Source organism: Gastrolobium bilobum, unplaced genomic scaffold, assembly GCF_033153095.1.
Source record: "Gastrolobium bilobum isolate Gb01-03AN ecotype WA unplaced genomic scaffold, APGP_CSIRO_Gbil_v1 utg1818, whole genome shotgun sequence".
NCBI classification, from domain to species: Eukaryota; Viridiplantae; Streptophyta; class Magnoliopsida; order Fabales; family Fabaceae; genus Gastrolobium; species Gastrolobium bilobum.
This window is the reverse complement of record NW_026895615.1, coordinates 43,472-66,507: the sequence shown is the minus strand read 5'-3', so window position 1 is coordinate 66,507 and position 23,036 is coordinate 43,472. Positions and strand designations below refer to the sequence as shown.

General features: G+C 38.8%; 2 protein-coding genes and 1 long non-coding RNA gene across 3 annotated transcripts; 2 read left to right on the top strand and 1 right to left on the bottom strand.

Annotated features, from left to right (window-relative positions):
• Positions 1–369: 369 nt before the first annotated feature.
• LOC133284476 (G-type lectin S-receptor-like serine/threonine-protein kinase At4g27290) lies at positions 370–4,282 on the top strand. The gene is made up of 7 exons (XM_061481495.1): positions 370–1,665; positions 2,021–2,140; positions 2,328–2,485; positions 2,569–2,779; positions 2,871–3,108; positions 3,661–3,808; positions 3,903–4,282. The coding sequence occupies exons 1-7, from the start codon at positions 399–401 to the stop codon at positions 4,200–4,202; spliced, it is 2,442 nt and encodes an 813-aa protein (XP_061337479.1). The 5' UTR covers positions 370–398; the 3' UTR covers positions 4,203–4,282.
• Positions 4,283–5,030: 748 nt separating this feature from the next.
• Positions 5,031–22,065, bottom strand: LOC133284486 (G-type lectin S-receptor-like serine/threonine-protein kinase At4g27290). Its single transcript, XM_061481507.1, has 9 exons — positions 21,949–22,065; positions 20,426–21,746; positions 20,222–20,350; positions 7,758–7,782; positions 7,566–7,695; positions 6,362–6,572; positions 5,782–6,019; positions 5,544–5,685; positions 5,031–5,469 (listed from the first exon to the last, which is right to left on the bottom strand). Exons 2-9 carry the CDS (start codon positions 21,681–21,683, stop codon positions 5,167–5,169), a joined length of 2,436 nt encoding a protein of 811 aa, XP_061337491.1. The 5' UTR covers positions 21,684–21,746; positions 21,949–22,065; the 3' UTR covers positions 5,031–5,166.
• LOC133284493 (uncharacterized) lies at positions 12,906–13,769 on the top strand. The gene is made up of 3 exons (XR_009747909.1): positions 12,906–12,984; positions 13,086–13,161; positions 13,593–13,769. It is a non-coding gene; the product is annotated as an uncharacterized LOC133284493 (long non-coding RNA).
• Positions 22,066–23,036: the final 971 nt, after the last annotated feature.

Sequence of the window (23,036 nt, the reverse complement as noted above, 5' to 3'; positions counted from 1 at the left end):
CACGGACATAAAATGTTAAGAGGAATCCAATTCTATTGCTAACTTTTAAAGTTTTGGGTTGTTTTATACCGAGGTGGCAAAGTCCGCCCCGCCAAAAAAAGAGTCAGTCTGCTCCGTCTCGCTTTTGAAAGTGGACTGAAAAACTCAGTCCGCCCCGCCCCGTTTGGCGGGTTGAGCCGGTTGGTCCGCCAGCCCGAGCCTATTTTACACTAATCCGCTTATGCTCGCCATCAACTCGCCAAAAAATGAGTCCGTCCCGCTTTTGAGATGGGTTGAAAAAATCAGCCCGCCGAGCCGAGCCTGTTTTGGCAGTGTAGTTTTATAGTTAAGAAAACAGCCAAATTTTATGAAGCACTTTGTGTGAAATTTAGACCAAACGCTGAACCAAGAGACAATGAATGGAAAGCTTCAAGGTGCTAGTTTTGTGCTCTCTTTTGTTCTCCTTCATACCAAGTTTCAACACGCTGGACACCATTGCTCCAGGACAATCTGTCAAAGATAATGAGACTCTAGTTTCAGCATCTGGGATTTTTGAAGCTGGATTCTTCAACTTTGGAGATCAAAATAGCCAATATTTTGGTATATGGTACAAGGGTCTTTCTCCAAGAACAGTTGTATGGATAGCAAATAGAGATACCCCACTTGGAAGCTCCTCAGGTGTTTTGAATGTCACTGATGGAGGAAATCTTGTTATTCTTAATAGCACAGGTTCTTCAATCTGGTTCACCAATACATCAACAACTGCAAAGAATCCAATTGTGCAACTCTTGGAAACTGGAAACCTTGTTGTGAAAGAAGAAAGCAACCCAGAGAATCTTCTGTGGCAGAGTTTTGATCATCCTGGGGACACTTTGCTCCCAGGGATGAAAATTACAAGCAACATAGTAAGTGGTAATTATACATCTCTGATATCATGGAGAGACACACAAAATCCTGGTACTGGTTTGTATTCATACCATATAGATACTCATGGTTATCCTCAAGTAGTGATTACAAAGGGAGAGACATTATTGTATAGAACAGGTTCATGGAATGGCAATACTTTATCTGGAATTTCTTCTGAAACACTGTACAAAAACTTCAATTTCTCTTTTGTGATAACTGATCAGGAAGTTTCTTATGGTTTTGAACTCTTTAACCAGTCAATTATTACAAGATACATACTCACTTCAACAGGTCAAGTTGAACGTTTCAAATTTTCAGATCAGACAAATAGTTGGCAGATTTTCTTTTCTGGCCCTGTAGACCAGTGTGATAATTATGCCATTTGTGGTGCAAATTCTAATTGTGATGTTAATAACTCTCCAATATGCGAATGCCTTCAGGGTTTCATTCCCAAATCTCAAGATAATTGGAATTCACAAAAGTGGTCTGATGGGTGTGTTAGGAGAGTTAATTTAACTTGTGGCAACAGTGATGATGGCTTTCTGATGTATCCGGGAATGAAATTGCCTGACACATCAACCTCATGGTTTAATAAGAGCATGACCCTTGAGGAATGTAAGAACTTTTGTTTGAAAAACTGCTCTTGCACAGCATGTGCAAATTTAGATATCAGAGATGGTGGAAGTGGCTGCTTGCTTTGGTTTAATAAAATTGTGGATGTGAGAAAACTACCCTCTGGAGGACAAGATTTTTATGTAAGAGTGGCATCTTCAGAACTAGGTACTAATCTTTTATTTCCATCTACCTTTCTGTTTCTTGTCTTTCCATTTAAACACAGTAGTAAAATACATAAATTCTTGGCTACTAAGCTGCACATAATGTTTGTTGAAGACAATTTTTGGTATGTATGTTATAAATTTTATCCTTATTGCAGGTAGAAAAAAGAACATGAAAGAATAGGATGAATATTAGAGGACATTGTCCTGTACTAGTTGTCATAAAAAAAATATTTGCTTGGAAGCATCTAATTGCTATCAACTTTCATTGTGAAAATGTGCTTTAGATGCCTTATCCTTTGTGATTTTTTGAACAGCTCAAATTTTTTTGTCTACTAATAGTGCTTTTAATCTCTCAGACCATAAAAAGGGCTTGAACAAGAAGAAGCTTGCAGGAATTTTGGTAACCTGTATGTTCGTCTTTGTCATGATAATACTGGGAGTGGCCATACTTTGGAGGAAGAAACTCAAGAAGCAAGGTAATTATTTAGTTATTTGAATTGATTTATTTTGTTAATATACTATAGTACAAATAATAATTATCCAACAATTGCACATATTCTTTTATGATAAAATTTTAAGGTATGGTAAGCATTAGCTTTTCCTTTTATGGTAGAACTTATAATGTTTTGTCATTTATACACAATCATTGTTCTACCTTTTCAGGGAAGAACCAAATAACTAGCTGGAAGAATCACGCTGATAACAAAGAGAAGGAAGACATTGACATACCAATATTTGATTTATCAACCATAGCTAACGCAACTAGTAACTTCTCCATTACTAAAAAATTGGGAGAAGGTGGATTTGGACCAGTTTACAAGGTAATATGATTATTATTTATTTATTTTATATCCTGCCATTGGACTAAACTTCTCCGCTTAACTTTGCAAATAATGATTGTCAGGGTACATTGACAAATGGGCAAGATATAGCAGTGAAGAGGCTTTGCAAAAATTCAGGACAAGGACCAAAAGAGTTCATAAATGAAGTAGTGCTAATTGCCAATCTTCAGCATCGAAATCTTGTGAAACTTCTTGGGTGCTGCATTCATGATGCTGAGAGACTCTTAATATATGAATTCTTGACCAACAGAAGCTTGGACTGCTTCATTTTTGGTTTGAGATTTTATCCTGTCTCTATACTTGATTTTCTCTTACCAATATCACCAAGACATCATCATGCTAACTAAACTCAAAATTTTGTCAGATCAAGCTAGAAAAAGTTCACTGCATTGGGCTCAGCGTTTCCAAATTATTTGTGGGATTGCAAGAGGGCTTCTCTATCTTCATGAAGATTCTAGATTAAGGATTATCCACAGAGATCTCAAAACTAGCAATATTCTTCTTGATGAAAATATGAATCCAAAAATATCAGACTTTGGTCTTGCTAGAGCATTTGGGGGAGATGAAGATGAAGGCATAACAAAGAGAATAGCAGGAACTTAGTAAGCATGCTTAAATAACTTGATTTTGTTACTGTTGAGATATATAAAACCATTAATGTAGCCTCACCCAACAGCTTAAGCTTTTGGGTTGAATTGGTTCTTTACATGGTATCAGAGCCTCGGTGTACCGGGTTCGATCCTCGCCGCCCCCCACTTTCTTTCAAGTGGAATTTCTTTGTTCGCACAGGTAGGTGGGCCTGTGCATTGTCCACCCTTCAAACCCAGTGGGCTCTCGTGTGAGGAGGCGTGTTGAGATATATAAAACCATTAATGTAGCCTCACCCAACAGCTTAAGCTTTTGGGTTGAATTGGTTCTTTACAGTTACTTTATAAAAACCACTCCACGTTAAACTCTTACTAGCAAAGATGGGATGAGAGCAATTCTTATATATAGCCTTACCTTTACATAATTTTAAAGAGGTTGTTTTTCAGATTCAAACCCTTAACCTTCCAGTCACAGAAAAACAATTTTACCATTACTCCAAGTTCGCCCTCTTTATGATGCATAAAATTTCAATTTTTCTGAGCTCCATTTTTTCTTCTGTATTGCAGTGGCTATATTTCTCCAGAGTATGCAGCCCATGGATTTTTCTCTGTGAAATCTGATGTCTTCAGTTTTGGTGTTATTGTACTAGAGATAATTAGTGGAACTAAAAATAGGGAATATTTTGACCATCATGATCTTGACCTTCTTGGACATGTAAGTCTAAAGAAATATTCCACTTAAAATACCATTTATGTTGGCATATTCCAAAGTGAACTCATAACTCAATTTTAATTTTCATTTCCTCTAGGCATGGAGACTGTGGAGTGAAGAGAAGTCATTGAAGCTGATAGATGAATCACTAGGTGATTCAATTGGTTTTGCTGAAGCTGAAATATTGAGATGCATTATCATTGGACTTTTATGTGTACAAGATAGACCAGAGGATAGGCCAGACATGTCAGCTGTAGTTCTAATGCTGAATGGTGAGAAACCATTGCCAAGGCCAAGGGAACCTGCCTTTTATCCACACCAATTTGGCTCTTCATCAGGAAGTACTAAACTGCATTCAGCCAATGAAATTTCCATGTCATTGTTAAATGCAAGATAGTTTATATGTAGTTTTTAGACTTCCATGCAAATGAAAGGGTTACACCCTCTCAATGTGTATGACTGATTACAGAAAGGTGTTTTGCGTATAAAGAAAACTGCATTATTTGACTATTTCCAACTTGTCATCAGTACTCTCATTAGACAAACTCATTGATTTAAACTTATCAAAGGGATGAGCCAAAAATCTAATTTTCTCAATGTGCAAACTAAGGCTCATTGTACGGCAAAAAAAGAAGAAGAAGCGAAATGAAATACACTAAATAGTCAATAGTATACACCAAATGCCACTTCTCCTGTTTATATAACTTCCTTTTCGTTCTAGAAGTATTAAAGGAACAATTTTGTTAAAAGCTTCCCTTTGTTCCTTCCTCTGAATTCTTACATTTTTATAGTTTTCTATGTACCTGTGTTCAACTCCAACCCATTGAGAGTCTTAACAACAATCATAATTATTATGAATTAGAAAGAGTCATGAGAGGCTCAGATTAATTAATTTGGTGCAAGGCATCAAGCACCCTTCCCAAACACAAGATATTTTAGCCAATTATATATGTTTTATATTATTGCACGTAATTTACCTTTATAATGTCATTTAGTTCAACCAATTGACTTAAACGGTTTAATTAGTTTAACATGAATCAGAAATCTCAATAATTGACTCTCTAATTCGTTTTTATGACACATTTTGCAATACAGTTATCTGGGACAATAGAATTGCATATTGACCAAACATCACAAAGGAATAAAATGTCATTTAAAGTGACTGAATAGTTGAAGACTCAGTTACAATTACATTAGCCAGCACTCATCTACATCTACATGCAGAGCAACTCCTGGTATACAAGGCTCCGGTCGATTATATGCAGCGTTATCCTTCAATTTTTGCAAAGAAATTATTTCCTAAACTCGAATCCGTGACCCTCCTATATTAAACTTTAGCAAAATTAAGTATTAAAAGCAACCTATCGAGCATACATTAAGCTGACTGTGATATCATTTGAGCAAAGTTTATTACTGCTTGATGAAGAATTGTCCCCAACATGGTCTTTATCTCTAAAGAATCCAGGCATTTTAGGCTGAGGCAGTGTGGATTCACTACTCAACATCATAACCACAGATGACATGCTTGGCCTATCATCTGGACTTATTTGCACACATAGTAGTCCCACATTAATTGATCTTAGCACTGCAGGTAAATTGAATGAGTCTTTTATTGTCGCATCAATTATTTCAGAGCTTTGGCCTTCAGTAAATAGTCTCCATGCCTGCATATTTTTCAAACCATTTGGTTAACATCACAAGCATACCAAATGTGATTAATTTTCAAGTTCATGCTTACATTAGACAAAAGGTTATCTTGATGACAGAACCCTTTATTTCTCTTCCCACTCACTATCTCCAATATCAACACACCAAAGCTGAACACATCGGATTTTGTTGAGTAAGCTCCATCAATTATATACTCTGGAGGCAGGTAGCCACTGCACATCATATACACCAAAAATAAAAATAAAAATAAAAAATTAAAACAAGCTAACCATTATGTTCATACCATATAGGTGTCATTTGGCACTTACTAGGTTCCAACCACATGCTGTGTGTTTCCTACAACTTCATTCCCTCCAAAGCTTCTAGCCAATCCAAAGTCTGAGATTTTTGGGTTCATTTCACTATCTAGCAAAACATTCGCGGCTTTGAGATCTCTATGAACTATTCTGTGCCTTGAATCTTGATGAAGATAAAGAAGACCCCGAGCTATCCCATTGATAATGTGCAAGCGCCTTGGCCAATCTAGTAACATGCCCTTCTTTTTATCTGTTCAAAAGGTGACCAAGTTAGACTCTCTTTTTAAAATGATTCTAAACCATGATAAAGAAAGTATGATTCCAGGACTAACCATATTAATTTTACCTAGTTGAGATTTTGTTTAAATAATTTCCTTAGGTAACAGAACAACAAAATTTAGTGCTAAAAAGTTTATTTCCCTTCCCCAAGTCATGAATGACTTGATATAGCAAATTCCATTTACATTCTAGTATGATTCTTTGATATATCTGTTTAATTGCAGTTCTTTTGAACAAAAAATATTCCATTCACCAAATGAAAATGTAATTCCAAGTGAGTTAAACAATGAATAAGGATTTTTTGGAATCAAACCGAATATGAAGAAGTCCAAGCTTTTGTTGGGCATAAATTCATAAACCAGCAATCTTTCATCTGCTTGAATGCAGAACCCTAGTAGCCTCACTAAATTCCTGTGCTGAAGTTTGGCAATATGCAAAACTTCATTTTTGAATTCTTGGATTCCTTGGCTTGATTTCTTTGAGAGCCTCTTGACAGCTATTTCTCTTCCATCGTCCAGGATACCCTAAATTTGTAACAAATTGTACATTGAAAAAGCTTCATTTTTAATTAAATCTGTTTGAGGTAAATTTACTTAAATTTCATCATTCAGTAATAGAATAATTTTGTTGCAAGAATGCACAATTCTTTGCAATTATGCAAGGGTAAGGCTGCGTACAAGAATTTCCTCTTCCCCACACTCGCTAGTCGGGTGTAACGGGGAGTGATTTTTTTTTAATGCACAATTCTTGAAATTTATTCTTGAAGCTCAACAATGTGACATAAGATGAATTAGAATCTGATTAGCAGTTGATTGTTTACAAGAAAAGACAGATCAATTTGTAAATAGTAGCCTATTTTCATGTCCCAAGTCAATTTAAATTCCTACAAAAGGGATTCTTACTTTTGTTAGCATAATAGTGTTCCTACTATTTCAAGTTAAGGGCATGTTTAGCTGATAAGATGGGACAAAAAATCAGGTTTAGGCCATCATGCATCTTTATAACTATGAATATAGATGAAGTTATAGGTCTAAAACGGTTATATGAAAATGCAAAGAAACAATTTAACCCAAAAGCTTAAGCGGTTGGGTGAGGTTACATTAGTGGTTTTATATATCTCTAACTCCCCCTTATAAGAGAGTTCACTGGGCTTGAAGGGTGGACAATGTATAGGTCACCTACTTGTGCTAAGAAACTCCACAAGACTTAATTAATTATTAATTAAATCGGGGCGGTGAGGATCGAACCCGCAACACTGAGAGTCTGATACCATATAAAGAACTATTTCAACCCAAAAACTTAAGCTGTTGGGTGAGGTTACATTAATGGTTTTATATATTTCTAACAAGAAACAACTAAGTAAGTTTTCTTGGTGCTCAAGCTATTTAATTACCATTTCTAACCATTTTTGCACCATATGGAGATAAGATTTATAGCACACTGCACAAAATAAAATTTATTAATATTATGCATTCTAGGCTAAGAGCAATATTTTATCATTTCATTACCTTATAAACCGATCCAAAACCACCTTCCCCAAGAAAATTGCCAGTTGAAAAGTTATTGGTTGCAGAAGTAATTGTAGACATATCAAACAAGGGTAATTCTGAATCTTCCTCATTGTGTTCATTTGTTGCATTTGCATCTCTTTCTGCAAAGTAGTAAGTGTTGTGTAAATAAAAAAGAATTGAAATGTAGAGCACGCTCACTCTTCACCATTTCTTTTACCTTCTTCTGCCCCAACCCAAATCTAAAACAGAACAGAAGCAAACTTGGATTACACAGATTGTTTTTCTGCTGCTTATATAATATACCTAACCTAATTAATTAGTAAATTACATGTAATTAAATAATTAAGCATGTTTTTGTAGAAAATTAGAATTCAAACATGTTTCCGTTTTTATTTCCTATTAATTAGGATTGATTATGATTGATTAGGATTAATTGTGATTGATTAGAATTGATTGTGATAGGATTGATTAGTCATCGCTTAGTCATTCTTAGCGATTCTTTCTTGTATAAATACTCACTCATGTAATTTATTCAATATCAATATACAAAAACTTCTTTTCAATATGGTATCAGAGCGGGTTCGTTCCGACCCTAATTCAAATCTGAAATAACCATCCAAACACTTCCATCACCGTCAAACACCTCCTAAACACCGCCTTGAATCTGTCCAACACAGAAACCTAGTTTACTGACCTCCGATCAAAAAAGTGAGGTGACCATTCGACTCAGAAGGATCCGACGAGTCGACCGCCGCTGGACCCGTCGCCGTCAGCCGCTGCACGCGCCACCACGCGCCGCCTTCCAGACGTTTTTTTTCCGTCGCGACTTGCACAGACCTTCTCGCCGGCTTCTCCCCTTCCTGTTCCAGAGGTCAGATCAAAAGTTTACAAAACCTGATTTTTCATCAACGGTCAACCCTTCTCTTTTTATTCATGGCTTCCTCAAAACACTCTTTTTATTACCACGAGCAACCTCCTAAGGCCACTAGTCATGTGGTCCAGCAAGGTACAACTTTCCATGTTGATAGTCAAAATCATTGGATCCTTGATTCTGGAGCCTCTGATCATATGACAGGTAATCTTGGCTTGTTTTGTTCATACACTCCATATTCTGAACCTTCTCGGGTCAAGATCGCCGATGGCAGTTTTTCCCAGATTGCGGGACACGGAACCATTAAACTTTCTGAGCTGATTACTTTGACATCAGTTCTTTATGTTCCTTCTCTGACTTGTAATCTCATTTCCATTAGCAAGCTCACCTCTGAGTTGCATTGCTTTGCTAAATTCTTTCCACATGGTTGTGTTTTTCAGGAACAGGACTCAGAGAGGATGATTGGCAGTGCTAGAGAGGATGGTGGACTTTACTACTTTGAGGAGGATGTGACTCATGAAGCTGTTTTCGTAGAAAAAAACTCTATGTTTCCTTTTGATTCATGTAATGATGTTATGCTGTGGCATCGTAGGCTAGGCCATCCAAATTTTATTTATCTTCAGAAGTTGTTGCCAAACTTATTTATTAATAAAAGTCCAAGTTTGTTTTCTTGTGATATTTGTCAACTTGCCAAGCATACTCGTGCTCATTATCCTTCTAAAGTTCACCATGACTCTTCCCCATTTTCCTTAATTTATAGCGACATATGGGGTCCAGCCCGTGTTAAAAATATTTCAGGTACTCGATGGTTCATTACCTTCATTGATGACCATTCTCGAGTTTGCTGGGTGTATCTTCTAAAGGATAAGTCCGATGCTGCATCCGTGTTTAAAAAATTTCATGCCATGGTTCAAACCCAATTCCAAGTTGCTATACAAATTCTTCGTACAGATAATGGCAAAGAGTATTTTAACTCTATTCTTGGAGAATATCTTTCCCAACATGGCATCCTTCACCAAAGCTCGTGTCCTGACACACCCCAACAAAACGGAGTTGCGGAAAGAAAAAACCGACATCTCCTTGAAGTTGCTCGGGCTCTTATGTTTACCACGAGTGTTCCTAAATATCTTTGGGGAGAGGCGTTCTCACTGCCTCGTATCTGATAAATCGAATGCCATCTCGCATTCTGAAATTTCAGTCTCCTCTTTCTAGTCTTGTTCGTATCTTCCCTTCCTTCCGAGGTGTCTCCTCCTTACCTCTCAAGTTATTTGGTTGTGTTGTATTTGTCCATATTCCCTCCCATCAACGGTCTAAGCTTGATCCTAAGTCTCTCAAGTGTGTCTTTATTGGTTATTCTCCTACTCAACGTGGCTATAAGTGTTATTCACCCTCTCTTCGTAAGGTCTTTGTCTCTATGGATGTCACTTTTTCTGAGAATGACCCTTTCTTCCCCTCGACTTCTCTTCAGGGGGAGTCTATAGGAGTAGATGAAGATCAGTCATGGGAACCTATTAATGCCACAGTATTACCTCTACTTTTGGAAACAGGGGGAGCTACAGAATCCTCATCATCAGGAGCCTTCTCAAAATGGGGACAAGTTTATAGCAGGCGAAAGCCTCCTCAAAGTGTGAATAACCTAGAGCCTCTACACTGCCAGGATTCTGAACCATGTTCTAGTTCCAGCACCCCAATACTTGAGTGTCATGGTGAAAATGATCTACACTTGCCCATTGCTCTCAGAAAAGGTACTCGATCTTGTACTACTCATCCTATTTCTAATCATATTTCATATGGAAAGTTGTCCCCAGGGTTTCGTGCTTTCAATACTATGTTGGATAGTACAAAGATACCGAGAAATATACATGAGGCTCTCAATGATAAAAAATGGAGGGATGCTGTCTTTGAAGAAATGAATGCTTTAGAAAGAAATGGAACTTGGGAGATAGTGACCCTACCCAAAGGAAAAAAGGCAGTAGGATGCAAATGGGTGTTTACAATAAAATTCAATGCAGATAATAGCATCAACAGATACAAGGCAAGATTGGTTGCAAAGGGTTTCACTCAGACTCATGGGATAGATTATCATGAGACTTTTGCTCCGGTTGCTAAAGTCAATACCATCCGAGTTCTCTTATCTCTTGCTGCCAATCTAGATTGGCCTCTGCAACAGTTAGATGTGAAGAATGCATTCCTAAATGGTGACTTACATGAAGAAGTCTATATGGATCCTCCACCTGGTTTTGAAAAGGGAAATGGATCAGTGTGTAAACTAAAAAAGTCTCTATATGGATTGAAACAGTCTCCCAGAGAATGGTTCGACAAATTCACACAAGCAGTCAAAAGAAGAGGCTTCATTCAAGCACAGACTGATCATACTCTCTTCCACAAACACTCTAAGGATGGTAAAATTGATATTCTTATTGTATATGTAGATGATATAATTCTTACAGGTGATGATATTGAGGAATTGAACACCTTGAAGAAATTTCTAGCAGCTCAATTTGAACTCAAAGACCTTGGCACTCTCAAATATTTCCTTGGTATGGAAGTTGCTAGGAGCAAAACAGACATCACTCTAACACAAAAGAAATATGTTCTAGATCTTTTGTTGGAAACAGGAATGTTAGGGTGTAAACCTGCTGAGACACCTGTGGAACCTAATACCAAGTTAGGTATTGAAGATGGGAATGAGGTGGATAAAGAACAATATCAACGATTGGTTGGTAAACTAATCTACTTATCTCATACGCGTCCTGACATTGCCTTTGCGGTGAGTATGATTAGTCAATTCATGCACTCACCCAAGGAGAAGCATCTTAGTGCAGTCTATAGGGTGCTTAGATACCTCAAGAATACTCCAGGAAGAGGATTATTCTTTAAAAAGGGGTATAAAAGGACAATTGAAATCTACACTGATGCAGATTGGGCAGGCTCATCAGTAGACAGAAGATCTACCTCAGGCTATTGCACCTATGTGTGGGGAAATCTTGTTACTTGGAGAAGCAAAAAGCAAACAGTGGTTGCAAGAAGTAGTGCTGAAGCAGAATTTCGAGCTTTAGCTCATGGAGTTTGTGAAGGAATCTGGTTGAGAAGACTTCTTCAAGAGTTGAAGATTTCATATTCCCTACCAATAAAACTATATTGTGACAACAAGGCAGCTGTTAGCATTGCTCAAAATCCTGTGCATCATGATCGAACAAAGCACGTGGAAGTTGATCGTCACTTCATCAAAGAAAAATTAGATGATGGAAGTGTGCATTTGATATATGTTCCAACCAAAGAGCAAACGGCAGATGTCCTTACCAAGGGCCTACACCGTCCAGCATTCGAAGACTTGATTGGCAAGTTGGGAATGATCAATATTTACCTCCCAACTTGAGGGGGAGTGTAGAAAATTAGAATTCAAATATGTTTCCGTTTTTATTTCCTATTAATTAGGATTGATTATGATTGATTAGGATTAATTGTGATTGATTAGAATTGATTGTGATTAGGATTGTGATAGGATTGATTAGTCATCGCTTAGTCATTCTTAGCGATTCTTTCTTGTATAAATACTCACTCATGTAATTTATTCAATATCAATATACAAAAACTTCTTTTCAATAGTTTTAGTGAGTAAAATTAAGTATAAGGCTTAATGAAATGAATCTGAATCACTTTGGAGTTAAAAAGTGTACTCAGTGAAAATTAAGGGATATAAATGGATACTGGCGAAAGTGCCCAAAATATAAAAATAAAATTATAAATATTCCTAGAATAAAATTCCAGGTAAAGTTTGATAATTAATGGAGTTGAATAGATAGGCGAACTAATACCCACATGTTACCACTTAACCTATGTTAAGTGATAAAGTAACTAAAGGAACCCAATTCCCTCCCCAAACCCGTCGACGCCAGAAAATAGAGAAGAAGAAGAAGAAGAAAAAGAAGAAGAAAGGGAGAGAGAAGAAAAGAGAGAGGAGGGAGCAAATCCCAACCGTTTTGGATGATTCAAAAGCCTAAATCACTCTAAATCTTCCCCTCTTTCATAATCCTAGCTTAGTTTTAAGTGGGGAGCATTGTGGAGAGAGATATTGCCTCTCAAAAATTCGGCCCTTTGTGAGATTTTGGGGTTTTGGGAATTTCTACCTCCATGGGAGCTTGAGGAGCGCTCCTTGCTTGGTTGTGCAACCATTGGTGGTAAGATTCTACCCCTTGAACCTTATTTTCATGGAAAATTGCATGAGTTAGGGTTTATGAATAGTGTTTTAGGGTTTTTGATGAAATGTTGTTAAATTAGCTATGTTCTAGGAAGAATGGAGCTTAGAGCATGTTGTGAAAAATGCTAGGAACGACATTTAATCGGTGAAAATGAGCTTAGATAGCTAAGTGAGTATATTTGGAAAATGGCAAGAATATGACACTTAGAGATTGGATTTCTTGCATTGTTAATAAATGGTTTGGTTGGTTGTTGATTATGCCTTGGTGTTGTCTAGGATTGAGGCAATTGGACCAACCTTGAGAGACCAACCATTGGAGCAAGCTATGGAGCTTGATTAGCTCCATTGGATAGGTAAGTTCATGCTTATGTTTGGTATGAATTGTATAGCTTGGTTGATAGCTATGAGATGTGATTGGATGCAATATGTGTTAATTGCATTAAACCTTGTGTAGGTTTTGTTTGGTGAGTGGATAATTGTAACTGGTTGCAGAAACTGTTGGTGGGAACAAAGGTTGGCTAAAGCTTGAGGTAAGCCTTCGGACCTTGGGTGTAATTCCCTTGACTGTTCTACCAAGCCCTGAAAGGGTAGAGGTTGTGATTGTGTATATAAATGCAATAAAATAGTGTAATGCTTTGTTATACGTATGTGTATGCATTTGGTGTGGCATAGTATGGTGTTTCCCTATGTTGGTATGTTGCATGACGATGCGTAAATCATACTTGGTAGTTAGCTGGCCAGTAGGACTATTTGCATCTGAGTTTCCTTAGGACAGCTTGAGAGCTCGAGGGATTTCTCCTGGAGATGTATTGCACTTTGCATAGATATGTATTTACTGCATTATTATTGTTATTGCTATTACACTGATATGGAACTGTGGGGTAGAGAGATGCTCCAAGGACCCCTGGTTTACTGGATATATTCGTATATCTCACCCCGTGTTGTGGGGACCCCCTTTCAGGTAAGGATGCTGCAGGAGCCTCTGATGGCAAGTGGCCTTATTTGCAGTAGATCATGCATGAAGAAAATGATGTTTTGAGATCATACATGTTATTTTGTAGATTTACATGTATAGGATTGATCATTGATAGCATTGACGTATGTATATCTCGTTATATTTGATGGACTTAGCCTATGATCATGCCATTGGATATCTCTTCGGTTGATGAGAGCCAAGAGATGATCATAGCCTTTTGTAGCTAAGTCCCCCGTTATGTAATTAAACTTGTATTAATGCTATTTACTTGAAGGATATGAATGCATGATGAATATTGGATTGTTGAGCTGGAAATTATATTAGGTACCTAGTGCTAAATTGGAAAATGTTGAGAAAACAAATACATCCCGTCCGGTTGACCAATTTTCATACCCAATGTGATGGAATTGGACTTTGATGTCTCTATGGAAGTTGTAGACATTTCTCTTAGCTTTCCATAGAGACCAAAATGGTGTAATTTGAGTGAGTATAGCTCAAGTTATGAGTGGAAAACCATAGGTAGGTTAAATGACCTTGTTTTGGGTCACCCAGCCCTGTGGATGGCGCCTGGGGCGCCAGATTCACGCTTGGGGCGCCAAATTACGAGATCAGACAGTAGCATCCAAGCTTGGGGCGCCAGATCCACGCTTGGGGCGTCAACTTTCTGTTTTCCCACGCTCTGGGCGTGGATCTCACGCTACGGGCGCGGGGGTTCTAGAGGTTTCGCACCCTTTTCTTAGAAAATGCATAACTTTGGCTACGGTGCTCCGATTTGAGTGCGGTTTGAACCCACGCGTAGCTGATGAAGAATAATATAACATAGTAGAAGATGGGAATCATAAAAGGAGTTTATAATTAATTTGATGATTAAAGTGATGAAGACATTTAACGACGTACTGTCAAGTAGAATGGGAATATAATATTAAGTTTAGTCCCACTATTCCGCGAAGTATATATAGTTATGATCACGCACTTGGTTATTTAAATCCGGCTTGTTTAAAAAGGAAAAATTTATCCGGTTTTCTAATTGAACCAATGTGATTGTAACTGCGCTTAATGCCGTACGCAATGATAACAATCCGGTTCTAGAACGGGGTGTTACAGCTGACAACATGACTCACTTTGTTTATGTGGTTAACTTTTCTCATTTGTATTAAAGGCTTTTGATCTTTAAATGGTGTTGAGATATATAGTCCCACATTGGTTGTATGAGCAACTAATGTGGAGTTTATAAGGCCTTGGGCACTCCCACCCTTTGAGCTAGCTTTTGGGGTGGTGTATCCCAAGGTTCTTTACATGGTATCAGAGCCTCGCCGCCCCCCACTTTCTCTTGTGGCGTTTCTTAGCACAGGTAGACTGGACCTGTTGCATTGTCCACTCTTCAAGCCCAATGGGCTCTCGTGTGAGGGGGCGTGTTGAGATATATAACTAACGTGGAGTTTATAAGGTCTTGGGCACTCCCACCCTTTGAGCTAGCTTTTGGGGTGGTGTCTCCCAAGGTTCTTTACATGGTATCAGAGCGTTCGAAATCTCACCGCCTCCCACTTTGTTCGTAGTGGAATTTCCACATGTAGGTGGGCTTGTATGTTGTCCACCCTTCAAGCCCAGTAGGCTCTCGTGTGAGGGGGAGTGGGCTCTCGTGTGAGGGGGCGTGTTGAGATATATAGTCCCACATTGGAATACACCACCCCAAAAGCTAGCTCAAAGGGTGGGAGAGCCCAAGACCTTATAAACTCCACATTAGTTGCACATACAACCAATGTGTCACTATATATCTCAACAACAGATAATGGTGATTGGTGATCCTAATTTGTGGATAACAGCCTAAGTTTGTAGTAAGTGTTGCTGTACATAGTATAGAAGTCTCACATTGAGTGTGTCTCTTTGTATTCTTCAATTGGTTTGCTATATAATAGCACCAATGTTGTGTAGTTTAATATAACAAGGATTACAATGAATACCTCTTGTCTCTTGGTGATTAACATGGTATCTAGAGCCTAACAAGAGGAATCCTAATCCGCGTTTTTTTTTCCGGTGGACCACTGTCTGCTGAGTAAATTTTTTTTTCCCCGACAACAGTCGTATCTGTCAGTTTCCGGCTTCCATATATCGTCTACGGACCTGTCTGATCACTGCCGCCATTAGGCACCACTGTCCACCGCCGTCCACCGCCGTTCACCGCCGTCTCCGGCGACTTTTCCGGTGAAACCCATATCGATCTGATCGCCACGAGAAGGCGCTCCTTTCTGTCCAGGACCCATCCTCAGATCCTCCTCCACGCGCGTCAAACAGCGGCTGCAACCCGTTTTGTTGCAGCGGCACGTGGCGGCGCGTCCCACTCCGGTTGGCCGTCGGACCACCACGATTCCCTTCGTCTTCTCCTTGCGCACTTGGATCTGTCCTCACTTTGTTGTTTCGACTTCGTTTCGGCTTCCTACAGTGTCTTTTCCCTTGCTGGTCACTATTCACAGGCAGATCTTTGCTTTTCGTTGCTGGTTCCATCGCTGGACTCTGTTTGGTCTACGTTGCTTCGCATTCCACCTAAGACTTCTATGGAGCCTGCAGTATCTGCTCCCTCTTCAATTGACCCATCTGCTCTTGTCTCCAAGGGTTTTGCACGTGGAAGCAAACCCTCTACGAGACGCTTTCTCTGCACTCATTGCAAACAGCCGGGTCATACTATTGATCGTTGCTGGGATCTTCACGGTCGCCCTCCTCGCTCCGCTCATTTTCCTCAGACTACTGTTCCTGCCTCGGACTCTGCCTTGATTGCTGGATCACAGCCACCTCCTGGTACCACTGCCTCTAGTGCACACACGGGTAATTCCTTTGCTGGTGTTTCTCACTCGCCCTCTCTTGGTCCATGGATTCTCGATTCTGGTGCATCTGACCATATTTCTGGTAATAAGTCTTTATTTACCTCTCTCTGTACATCTGGTCCCCTGCCCAGTATCACTATGGCTAATGGGTCACTGGTTCAGTCCCAAGGGATTGACACTGTTCTCCTTTTTCCTTCTATTCCCATTGAGAATGTGCTTTATGTTCCTCATTCTCCTTTCAATCTTATTTCCATTAGTCGCTTGACTCAATCCCTTGACTGTATTATTTCTTTCACTAAAGAGTCTGTCATTTTGCAGGATCGGAGCTCGAGGAGGACACTTGGCGTCGGATCTGAGTCCAATGGCCTTTATCAGCTTTCAACTTCTGTTCCAGTGTGCTCTGTTGTGGATTCTCCACTTACTATCCACGCTCAGTTGGGTCATCCAAATCTTGCTAAGCTCCAGAAGATGGTCCCACGTTTCTCAAATTTATCTAGTTTGTCTTGTGAGTCGTGTCAGTTAGGGAAGCACACTCGTAGTTCGTTTCCCGATCGTGTCGGTCGTCGGTCTTCGTCTCCTTTTGCTTCAGTTCATTCAGATATTTGGGGTCCTAGTCGTACCGTTTCCACTATGGGGTACAGATATTTTGTCACTTTCATCGATGATTATTCTCGATGTACTTGGTTATTTTTAATGAAAAATCGGTCTGAATTGTTTTCTATTTTTAACAAGTTCTTTAATGAAATCCTTACTCAATTTGGTGTTTCGATTCGCATTTTTCGAAGTGACAATGCTCATGAATATTTGTCTCATCAGTTTCAAACCTTTCTTTGCATCTCACGGCATCCTTCACCAGACATCATGTTCACACACCCCTCAACAGAATGGGGTTGCTGAACGCAAGAACCGTCACCTAATTGAGACTACTCGGACACTTTTGTTACATGGTCATATCCCATTCAGTAGTGGGGCGATGCTGTCCTCACAGCTTGTTATCTCATTAATCGAATGCCTTCCTCCGTACTTCATAATCAGGTACCACATTCTGTGTTGTTTCCCCATCAACCTTTGTACCCACTCACTCCTCACATCTTTGGTTCTACTTGTTTTGTCCACAATCTCAGTCCTGGTCTTGACAAGTTATCTGCTAAGTCACATAAATGTATTTTCCTGGGTTACCCCCGCTCACAAAAGGGTTATCGTTGTTATTCTCCTAGTCTTTGTCGTTACTTTGTCTCGGCGGATGTTACATTCTTTGAGTCTATTACATTCTTTGACTCCTCCTCCCATCCCAGTGATTCTGTTGCTGCTCAGCTACCTTTACCACCTGTTTCAGTTCACTATATACCTTCACCATCTCCTTCTTTCGATGTCCCCGTCCCTATTCCCGCCCATGTTCCCCCCCTCCAGGTCTATCATCGTCGGCAACGTCCCCCTGTTCCCCAGGACCCTGCCCCCACCGAGTCTGCCCCTATTGTTACCGAGGCTCCTGTGGACTCACTTCCGTTATCATTCCTCCGGCAGCTCCGATCCTTCCGTCTGACATTGATGTGCCCATTGCACTCCGGAAAGGTACTCGTGATTCTCGTCCCCCTCCCAGGTATTTAATAAATTTGAGTTATCATCGTCTTTCACCATCCCATTTTGCTTGCCTCTCTTCTCTTTCTTCTGTATCTGTTTCTAAGACTACAGGTGAGGCGTTATCACATTCTGGTTGGCGACAGGCCATGATTGATGAGATGAGTGCACTTCAGTGTAGTGGTACCTGGGATCTGGTTCCCCTTCCCTCTGGGAAGTCTGTTGTTGGCTGTCGATGGATATACACAGTTAAAGTTGGTCTGGATGGTCAGGTGGACCGTCTTAAGGCCCGCTTGGTGGCTAAAGGTTATACTCAGATATTTGGCCTTGACTATGGTGACACATTTTCTCCCGTGGCGAAAATGACTTTTGTTCGCCTCTTTATTACTATGGCAGCCATTCATCACTGGCCTATGTATCAGCTGGACATAAAGAATGCTTTCCTCCATGGTGATTTGCGGGAAGAGGTTTGTTGAGAAATATAGTCTTACATTGGTTGTATGGGCAACTAATGTGAGGTTTATAAGGCCTTGGGCACTCCCACCCTTTGAGCTAGCTTTTGGGGTGGTGACCTCAAGGTTCTTAACATGGTATCAGAGCCATCGAAATCTCACCGCCACCCATTTTCTTTGTAGTGGAATTTCCACATATAGGTGGACTTGTATGTTGTCTACCCTTCAAACCCAGTGGGCTCTCGTGTGAGGGGGCGTGTTGAGAAATATAGTCTTACATTGGTTGTATGGGCAACTAATGTGAGGTTTATAAGGCCTTGGGCACTCCCACCCTTTGAGCTAGCTTTTGGGGTGGTGACCTCAAGGTTCTTAACAAGGTTTATATGGAGCAACCTCTTGGGTTTGTTGCTCAGGGGGAGTCTAACCTAGTTTGTCGTCTCCGAAGAACCTTGTATGGTCTAAAGCAGTCTCCCCGGGCTTGGTTTGGAAGGTTTAGCACTGTTGTGCAGCAGTTTGGCATGACTCGAAGTGAGGCTGATCACTCAGTCTTTTACAAACACTCTGATTCAGGTTCTATTTATTTGGTAGTATATGTTGATGATATCGTCATTACAGGTAATGATACTCATGGCATAACTCAGATAAAACAACATTTGTGCCATCATTTTCAAACAAAGGACCTTGGAAGACTCCGATATTTCTTAGGGATAGAAGTGGTCCAATCCAAAGATGGCATTGTACTATCACAGAGAAAATATGCTATGGATATTCTTGAGGAAACAACATTGTTAAATGCTAAGCCCGTTGATACTCCTATGGATCCAAATGTCAAGCTTTTACCAAATCAGGGGGAGATATTTTCTGATCCAGAAAGGTATAGAAGATTGGTTGGGAAACTGAACTATCTCACAGTTACTCGACCAGACATTTCCTTTGCAGTCAGTGTAGTATGTCAGTTCTTGAATTCTCCCTGTGAAGATCACTGGAATGCAGTAATCCGTATCCTCAAGTACATCAAGACTGCTCCTGGCAAAGGTCTTCTCTATGAAAACAAAGGTCATACCAGAGTTGTAGGATACTCAGATGCTGATTGGGCAGGTTCTCCTATTGATAGAAGATCCACTTCTGGGTATTGCGTATTCGTTGGAGATAACTTGATTTCCTGGAGAAGTAAGAAGCAAAGTGTAGTTGCTAGATCAAGTGCTGAAGCAGAATATCGCTCCATGGCCACAACTACCTGTGAACTCATCTGGTTAAAACAGCTACTGAAGGAACTCAAGTTTGGAGACACTGGCCCAACATCTCTCATTTGTGATAATCAAGCTGCTTTGCATATTGCTTCAAATCCAGTGTTTCATGAAAGGACTAAGCACATTGAGATAGATTGTCATTTCCTTAGGGAAAAGGTTCTCTCAGGAGATATAGTCACTCGTTTTGTCAACTCAAATGATCAATTAGCTGATGTATTTACTAAGTCTTTGAGAGGACCTAGGATAGACCAGATATGTAACAAGTTTGGTGCATACGATCTATATGCTCCAGCTTGAGGGGGAGTGTTGCTGTACATAGTATAGAAGTCCCACATTAAGTGTGTCTCTTTGCATTCTTCAATTGGTTTGCTATATAATAGCACCAATGTTGTGTAGTTTAATATAACAAGGATTACAATGAATACCTATTGTCTCTTGGTGATTAACAGTAAGTATAAAGTATATAACAATCAAGACTCAAATAATTTAATCTCATAGGTCAAGAATTACTTAACTGCCTTTCTGCCGTCTATAAATGATGAAGGTTAAGCTTAGGATTAAAATTCCTATAAGCGCCACACAGCTTATGATAACAGTCTCTTTCTTCCAGATGTTGGATTTATGTGAGTGCTTTCCTTCATGAGCTTCTAAAAAAAATACAGTTAAAGAGAGAAAACAAGAAGAAAAAGGAAAGAAAACTTTCAATTTGGGAGACAAACTCTTACCTATTTCTGTCCCAGCCATCCTTATGTAAACATCTTCATCAGATGCAGGCAATTCTTTTATGTCAGTCAGATTACCAAACCAGAGTAAGCATCCACTTGGCCCTTTACTCATATCCAAAGCTGTATATGCTGAACAGGAACAATTCTTCAGACACAACACCCTACAATCTTCAAGGCTCATATTTCTATCAAACCAGGATCCATCTGTGTCTGGTAATTTCAGCCCAGAATACTTCAAAAACCCATCTCCATGGCAACTCAGTGAAGTTCTCCTGACACAATCACTATATATATCTGCCACATTGTGCTGCACAAATCCATCCAAGCAATCACATACAGGAAAATTGTTTATATTACAACTAGCATATGCTCCACATTTTTCATAGTAATCACAGTCATCCAAAGGCATTCTAGAAAATTCACTCCAACCATTTTCTTCTCCACTCCAATAAATCTTCCTGATATATCCATCTGTTGTTAACACCACCCTATTAAGAGATGACTTGTTGAAAAGTTCAAATGTATAATATATCTCTTCCTCATTAGAAACAAACATAAACCTATATATAGCATTTTGTTTCACCTGAGGCGCCCCACTAAACTGAACACCATTCCATGATCCCAAACGAAACCTTTTTACAGTGCCTTCTCTTAAAACAAATTGTGGATATCCACTAATATCAAGTTGATAGTTATATTTACCATGAGATGGATCATCAGAGCTATTCCATGATGACAAGTATCTATTCAGGCCTGTAACTAGATTTCTTCCAAACTTCATTCCTGGCAAGAGTGTGTCAAGTGGATAATCAAAACTTTGCCACAGAAAATCTGTTGGCTCATTATTGCTGCTATCCTGAACAATGAAATTTCCAGAATCTAAAAGCTTTGCAACTGGATATTTCGCTGACCTTGTTGAATTGGAAGACCAAATGACACTCTTGTTATGGTTGAGAAGGACTAGAATCCCAGTTTCATTGATCTTCAAAACCCCTGATGAGTCAGTGATGGGGTTGTCTCTGTTGGCAACCCATACTACTGTCTTTATTGGGATTTTATTATACCAAATTCCAACATAACGGTTCATGGAATTGTTTGGACTAAAGAATCCCAATGCAAAGCTTTCTCCAGCTGAAATTATGATCTCACCATCATTGATAGATTGCATTGTATTAATAGTGTCTCTAACAGTGAAGGCTGCTATATTATTCAGCAAGGTGAGGCAGAACAGAAGCAAGATAAAGCCTCTCATCAGGTTGTTTTTTTTTGTTCTTCAATATATATGTTCCTCTATCACTAGCAGTGTCAATAGTACCTGTGAATTCACAAAGAAAGTTGAGCTTCATCATTTTTTGAAATAATTACTTACAGATTATTTATAGTTTGTAATTGTATTAATCAATAGCACAACCCCTTTTATTTCTAAGATCTAAAGCTGCTGATTATTAGCTGAAAGAAACTAACCCTCTAAGGCGAATTAAAATGATATAAACATGTCGATGATATCACAGGCTTACCTTGTATTATTGAATTTCATCTTGGCATTGATGCAGGAGCACTCCATAAATTCAATGATCTCATAAAGAAGATGGTTACCAAACTGCAAACTAGCATTCATAGTAGATAGAACATCGTACACATGTTTTAGGATATGTAAAGTGTTTACAGTGAAAAGATGTATATATACACACAGCACAAAATGCAGAAACTTATAGTTTTTGGATATTTTAATGGTTAATTATGACTTTGTAAAAACGTACAACACATTGAGGTGTAATATCTGCTGTGACATGGTATGCCACGGTAATGCATGCTAATTTAGGTAATAACTTTGAGGGTTTAGTAACTTACACATAATATAATTGGTCATATTTTTTGTAATTTTGAGAAGTTATTTTTTTTTTTCACTTCACACGTCAGTGATGTGACTGAGAAGAGAAAAAAAAAACTTTTTAGATTTACACAAAATATGACCAGTTATACTTTGTGTAAATCATCTAAAAGGACACAACTTGTGTCCTTTTAAATGATACTTTTTTTTCCCTGACTTTGATGGAATTTTCACGTGGAAGAGTGTTATAATTTAGGTAATAACAGTCACATGCACGTCAATTGAATAATTAATAGCCATGTAGAAAAACTACGCCATAGTTCCTGGTCTTCAACAAGAAAATCATTTTGACCGATACTTAGACCTAAGTCAACCATTATTTGCCTTGCAACGTAGGTAATCAAAATCCAGGGTATAGGTGTGCAACTTTGCATTGGCCAGATTAAAAATTGTTAATATCTTAGTTTTTTTAAGTAACAAATAAAATAAAATAATTTCTCTTCTCGAAACAAATGATATTTTAAATAATGAATATTTTCATTTTGTCAATGAAGAATATATTTCTCACATGAGACAAATTATCTCGTGTAACATAAAAAAAAAAGTGGATGAAATATTAAGAGAAAGAGAGAGAAAGAAAAAAAATTGAATTCCATTCACTTTTTGTGTGTTGAATGAGATAAAATTATCTCATTCAATATGAGAAATATATTTCTATTTTGTTAATGGAAGATAATTATCTTTTGTTACATAAGATAATTATCTTATTTTGCA